The sequence below is a fragment of the Silene latifolia genome, unplaced genomic scaffold (genome assembly GCF_048544455.1).
Source record: "Silene latifolia isolate original U9 population unplaced genomic scaffold, ASM4854445v1 scaffold_141, whole genome shotgun sequence".
In the NCBI taxonomy this organism is placed as follows: Eukaryota; Viridiplantae; Streptophyta; class Magnoliopsida; order Caryophyllales; family Caryophyllaceae; genus Silene; species Silene latifolia.
The window spans coordinates 249272-256461 of record NW_027413135.1 but is presented as its reverse complement, the minus strand read 5'-3'; the positions used below and the strand labels follow the sequence as shown (position 1 = coordinate 256461).

The 7190-nt window shown below is 34.6% G+C and overlaps 1 protein-coding gene across 1 annotated transcript; it reads left to right on the top strand.

Moving 5' to 3' along the window:
* The first annotated feature begins 5248 nt into the window (after nucleotides 1-5248).
* LOC141637736 (uncharacterized) lies at nucleotides 5249-6456 on the top strand. Its single transcript, XM_074447180.1, has 2 exons — nucleotides 5249-6139; nucleotides 6241-6456. The coding sequence occupies exons 1-2, from the start codon at nucleotides 5293-5295 to the stop codon at nucleotides 6273-6275; spliced, it is 882 nt and encodes a 293-aa protein (XP_074303281.1). The 5' UTR covers nucleotides 5249-5292; the 3' UTR covers nucleotides 6276-6456.
* Nucleotides 6457-7190: the final 734 nt, after the last annotated feature.

Genomic DNA, 7190 nt, shown 5'->3' with positions numbered 1-7190 from the left:
CAAATATGAATGAAATAGTAAATGAACAACTTAACAACGTCATGCAGAGTATTATCTAAAACCCTAAAGAGGAATGAAAATTTAAAACAACAGTTTGAGCTTCTAAAATCCTAAACCCTAATAAGAGGAGTGAAGTAGATGATGCGGGATGATAAAGATAACAAAGAAGACGAAAAACAAACAGATGCATGAAAAGGAAAAAAGATGATCGTCTTAAAACCCTAATGACGAAACACAAAATTAAAGTGAACATACCTGATGATGATGATGATAAAGAGAACGACCAGGATGATAAGGGAAGGCAACGGAATCTGGGCGTCGGAATCAAGGCGGCCGGCAACGAGAATGTAGAAAGCGGGGGAGAGAGAATAATAAACTCAGGATACCAACGGTTGAACTGGTGTTGTGTGTGTTTGTGTGGTATGCTGTATGTGTTTATAAATTAGTTTTTTTATTAAGACAAAAAATTGACAACGGGTCCTCAAAATAAAACCGTTGTTATATGTTAATAACAACGGGTCAATAAAAGTCAACCGTTGTAAACGGTTAAAATATACCCGTTGTAATATATTTTCACCAAATTTGCGCCAAAATGAAATATGTCTAAAAAATCAATGACAACGGGTAGGTGTAGTACACCCGTTGTTGAAAGTAATAACAACGGGTAACGTAACTATAACCGTTGTTGATAGTAATAACAACGGGTGATGTATATATAACCGTTGTTGAAAGTATTAACAACGGGTAATTTAAATATAACCGTTGTTATTGTTGAACCTTTTTTTTTTTTAAAATTACTGTAATTCTATTACAGTCCAAACCTGTAACAATACATACCGTAATGTGGAAAGCACTATATACTTTGCAACATTATTCAAAGAATTTCAACAACAAAGATCCACATCTAATAATAAGATCAAGAAAATAAGACAACACCAAAGATGCATGCATACTTTGCATATCTACAGGATTTACCATGCCATGCAAATTTGGGAATCTTTAACAATTACCATTGCTTCTATTGGCTTTTTAAAGCTACCAAAAGCTAAAGACAACACATCTCAAACTTGCTATAAATTCAGAAAAGAGGCATCCCATTAGCTCCCCACAACTCACAAATAAATTAAACCATCAAATTACTGGTCTGAAAATGACTCAAAATGTTGGTCGTCCATATCACTGTGTCCTGATGAATGCCCCAGGCCACATAGATATAGACAATGGAAAATTTGCTGCCAAGAGCTTTAATCCTTTGAGGAATAAGCTTATTGAGTGGGATACTCGATCAAAGAAAGTTAAGCCACAATGGGGGCCATGGGGATTCAAAGGGAGTCTACTCATTCATTTGGAACATCACCGCACATGCAAAATCGCATTTAAGCTTGACATGATGTTTCAACTCGGAGGCCATGGCAGAACGACCGGAATGCTCCGAATAGGTCAACACTCGAACCATACCTCCTGGTAGCCACGGACTCGGATCTTGAGCTTCGAAGAATACCGTGGACTATGTCCAAGTGCGTATGCGACCATCATTGATGGGATGCAGTCGGCCAGGTCGGAAAGCGTCGATGCCTACAACCAGGTTGTGGCTGTTTTCCAAGCAATGTACCCCTAAGGCAACTTAAATAAAGATAATGTGTCGTGGGCCTGTATACAAAGGCAACTTAAATAAAGATAATGTGTAACCCTGTGGTCTTGTAAGATTTCCAGTACGTTTGTATTAAATATGCAGTTCCTTCTACTAATCTGTTCAGTGGAGATAGTTATTTTAAAAAAAAAAAAACTAAAAGGAAGATATATATATATATATATATATATATATATATATATATATATATATATATATATATATATATATATATATATATATATATTTAAAAAATAAAAATAAAAATAAAAGCTACTATTTCATTATAAGATACAGTGGGTAGATCATATGAGAACGGAGGAAGTAATAACTTACATTACGGACCATCTCAGGATCGGGGACGTTTCTTGGATGTCATAGTTTCTTCGTTAACCCAAATACCTTCACCATGGTCTGTTGGAGTTAGTGTCCTCCACAATAGTGCGTTAACATAATAAATCTCATTAATGGAATATTATCAGATATTTAATTATTTGATCCTCATCAGTTGATTAACGTAAATCAATAACGGTTGGCTGTCTAGAGTTTGACGTTATTGTCGTGAGACGGCGGTGATCAACTGACCCCTTTCGGTCACACCTAAAGGAACGAACCTCAATTGATAACTAATTAATTGTTGAGATACAATTTGTTTAGTCCCTTGATTTATAGACTAAGAGGTTAGTCGATTATTTTTGGAGAGATTTCGAGTTTCGAACTCGAGGAGCGGCAATTATTATTTAATTATGCGAGAATTAAATAATAAGTTTTGGGAAACGGGTTTTTAATTAACTGTTAATTTACTAAAATTGTACTAATTGATTAATGTGATTAATATTAGTACGTAAATAATATGTGTAGTGGTATACGTATATTTACGGAGTGAATTGGACGAGTTAATTATGGAAGTATTTAAACATGATACAATGTTTAAAATAAAATTACACGGATTTGTGCGACAAATATAAGAACCAACATGGACCTGTAAATGGTCAAGTGGACCGTGTAAAATAAGTGTAGTGGATGATTACTCACATAATCATTTTACCTTATTTTGTATACTACCATAATTTATCTTATGTAAGAGTTTGCATGTGATGTAAGATAAAAACATAAGACAAATTTTCTCCACTCCCTCACTCCACCTTCCACCCGCCACTTCCCTTCCCTATATACTCCATCTATTGTTCACATTTCACTCTACCTTACTTCTTTACTCTACCTACATGCATGTGAACATTTTATTCATCTCTCTAAAATAATAATCCTTACTACTAAGCTTGTTAGTAAGAACACAAATAATATTACTAAGACTAGTTAGTAATACTACTAATAATAATCAAGGGTAAAATATTAACAAGTTCTAGTTCATACTTGTTATTATTTTTTGGGTTAGTTCTTGGGTGCAACAAGAAGGAGATCTTCTATTTTGAAGATTTGCAAGGAGGATCTTCCATTGGTATAAGCTCAAGAACAAGCTAGTTAGGTGAACTAGTTTGTGCCCTTTTTACCACAAATTCAATGTAAGGAAATTGTTCTTTCCTTTTATGCTTTCATATTAGCATGCATGTTACATAGATCACCTAAATGATAATTTATGAGATAAATTAATTTTATCAGAGAGTCTAATATGGATCTATGATCTCTCAAGTGGTATCAGAGCTTAGGATTGTAATTTGCATGTTGATTTTAAGCATTTGAAAGAATTATGTGATAATTTATAAAAACTCAAAAATGGTGTTAGAAGAGGTTTTAGCACGAAATTTTTGGGACATACATACCTACTGATCTCAAAAGGTTTGCGGTATTTTTGGTGATTTTTTGAAGTCATTTTGCTATTTTTAATGTTTTTTGGTAGAAAACCGAGTCAAAATGCCGTATTTTAGTTAAAAATTGACTAAAAATAGTTAAAAGTTGATTCAGTGCATGTATTTTTTATGGTAGTTCTTGTATGTTTTCTACTGATTGTATGCAAAAAGTTGAAGGTTGGTTCGAACTTTTGCATGTTTATTGATTTTATGAGATAAAAGTTGATAAAAGTCAAAATTAATTAATCATAATTTCGAAACTTTTGATTCTGTCCATGATAAATTTATGTACATTTAAGAATATTATTTAAGTGTCAAAAGTGATTTTGCATGTGTGTTGTCATTTTGTTTTGATGTTTATTAGTTTTAGTGGTTAAAAACCGATAAATATCGATATTTTTCTTCACAAAATTTATCCGGAATTTTGGGGCAATTTTTCTGACATTTTGGTATTCTTGGGAGTGTTCCAGAATACAAAAAATTTTGTTTCAATTTTTTGGGTAATGTTTCAATTATTTTGGATTTTTACTTATATATTATGATTTTATCGATTAAATTAGCAAATTATCACCAAATCAAACTAATATTATATCATAAAATTAGCGAGGACTAATTTTGAGGTTCAAAACAGTTTGGACAATTAGTTTGGACTTAAATGAGATTTAAGAGTTAATTATTGATTTTTACATGTTAAAAATCGATTAAATCCACAAAAACCGAGATGGATACCAATGAATGATAGATAGGGCGATTTTTGCATCATTTTTACAGCATTTTAAGTATATTTATTTAAGTTGAATGAATGATTGTCATTTATTTAAAGTATTTATCTTATTGTACCTAGTATGGCCTAGTTAATTTTAATCGTTATTACCCGAAATGAATGGGAATATCGATTTGTTTGTAATTAAATACGATCTCGTATCGTCGGTTTGTAATTAATTAATAGTTTTATTTTATTTTATTAATTAATGTATAATAGGAATAGCTATCTAATTCATTTGTAATAGTAATTTTTACCGGCGTTTCCAAAAGACGGATTACAACGAGACGAAGTCTATTTTTGGAAGGTGTTCCAAATCCCACAAGGAAGAGCACTTATGGAATGAAGAGGCAAGGGACCAAGAAGTTGGTTTCCGAAATGTAATAGACTAGTTTTTATTAACTAGGTGGCCATACTAGGATTTATTCATATGTTTACATGTTTGCTTATTTTATTCTCGCGCATGCCAAAATCGCCATTCACATGCATTTTATTTTCGCGGTTGTCAATTCACGTCATTTACATTCACCGAATTAATTCACTTGTAAGGAATTTATGACTAAATTGGCAAGATCTCTCACATAACTAAAATTGAGATTAGCCTTACCAATTAATAACACCTATGAATCTCTTGTTCATTAGAGCGACGCTCGCCCAAGCGAGGTGTTCTCTTTTTACCTTGGGTAAGTAGGATGGTAAACGGTTATCACACGCTAAAATTGGTTGGACTCAACGGAATATAAGACGGTCTTGTGTTTCGGGGCTAGTAGATGAATTTAAGAAAATTCGTCAACCAAGAGTTCTAGAGGTAGAATTAGTCAACGTGACTTACCGAATTTACACAATTATGGAATGTTTCACCCAAGTGATGCTCATTTTTGTTTAATATTTGGGTCTTGGAATCATTTATATAATTTAGTGGGAGGTCATTATATAAATGCTAAAACTTGCTAAACATGTTTTTACAAGTAATTTTAAAAAACAATGAATGTTAATTTTCCCTTTTTGTTGTAGCATTTTAATTCGCAATGGCAACTTTATCAACTCCATCGACTACTTCACTAGGCAAAGATTCATGGCTAAGGTCCGTAATGGACAAATGTATTTTAAAAGATGGCGGTAGTAACTTTCTTGAATGGGAATCCAACATCAAAAGTGCCGCGTTGTCCGACAATGTGCTCACTTACTTGACCGATGCTCCTCCAATCGAGCCCGGTGCAAGAGCTTCATCGGCGATGCGGACCGCCCATGATGACTATGTGAGGATGTTGAATTATATCAAGAATGTGTTGATATGGTCAATATCCCCAAAGCTCAAGCTATCATGCATTTCTTTAAATGCGTACGAGATTTTCACTCGTATGATCACTATGTTTTCACAAACACCTAAAGTCCGTCAATACGATGCGGCGGCACGCTTCTTTGAAGCTAAGCTTGAGAGGGGCCAAAAGGTTGGTCCCCATGTACTCAAAATGGTCGAATATGTTGACATCCTAGAGCGTCTAGGGTGTAAGATTCCTAAGACTCTTGTGGTGGATCGTATCCTTCACTCACTCCCCACCAAGTTTGCCCACTTTAGGGTAAACTACAACATGAATGACATGGATAATAGTTACCATGAAATTCATGCACTCCTCTCCCAAGCGGAGAGGGATATGGAGGCTAGTGGGAGTGAAAAGGGAGATGTTTTAACCATGAAGTTAAAGAACATGTCTCTTGGAGTCAAGAAAGGAAAAGGGAAAGAAAAGTCCCAATTCAAGAAATCGTCAAAGAAACATGACAAGGGAAAGGGGAAGGCCGTTGAGAATGGCAATCCCAAGGCAAAAAGTGTCAAGCTCTCCGAGGCCGAATGTTTCCATTGTAATGGGAAGGGGCATTATAGGAGGAGTTGTCCCAAATACTTGGAGGATCTCAAGGAAGGGCGTGTGACGCCTATTGGTATGATTTCCTCTCTCTATGTGATAGACGTTAATTATGCTTGTACTTCCACTTGGGTACTTGATACCGGATGTGGCTCTAACCTTTGTAACCATTTGCAGGGTATAAGGGACATGCAAGCACTAGCAAAAGGTGATGTGGATCTCCGCATGGGAAATGGAGCTAGAGTAGCCGCCGTTGCCGTAGGGACCTATGTGCTCACTTTAGCTAGTGGTTTAGAGTTGTATTTAAATAAGTGTTATTTTGTACCAACTTTAACTAAGAACATCATCTCCATTTCCGCGTTAGACGCGGAAGGCTTTTTTTTTATGATTAAGGACAAGTGTTGTACTTTTTCTTTTAATGATGTGGTTTATGGCAAGGCCATTTCAATTGGAGGCATTTATATTTTAAATGATGTTAATGACGTTTATCATATGGAAACGAAAAAGCTCAAAAAGGGTGATCCAAACGAATCCTACCTTTGGCATTGTCGTTTAGGCCACATAAACGAAAGACGCATTAAGAGACTTGCTTCATCAAAAGTTCTCAAACCATTTGGTTTCGAATCTTATGGTACATGCGAGTCTTGCCTTCTAGGCAAGATGACTCGTGCACCTTTTGCGGGAAAAGGAACACGAGCTAGTGAGGTTTTGGCTCTCATACACACGGATGTTGAAGGAAAAGTAGATCTATATACTTTAACATATTCATATATGTTTTGTTAATTTAATCATAAAATTAATTGGTGATCTTATGCATGCAAACTATTAAACAATATAAAGAAGAAATCATTATCTTACATTGGATTTTCGGTTTATTAGGGCACAAGAGAGATCTCCTTCTCTCTTGTTCTTGTGCTTTCCTTAATGGAAGAACTAAGATCCAAGTGTAGGATCTCTCCCAAAGCTTAATACCCAAAGCACACTTTTAATAAAATTAATATTATGAATACTAGTACAATATTAATTTTGTAGAAAAATTGACCCAAAAATATTTGGTTTTTATCTCCCAAAACCGGTTAGGAGAAGGAGAGGGAGGAAGGAAGGAGAAATATTTTATCTCTCTAAAA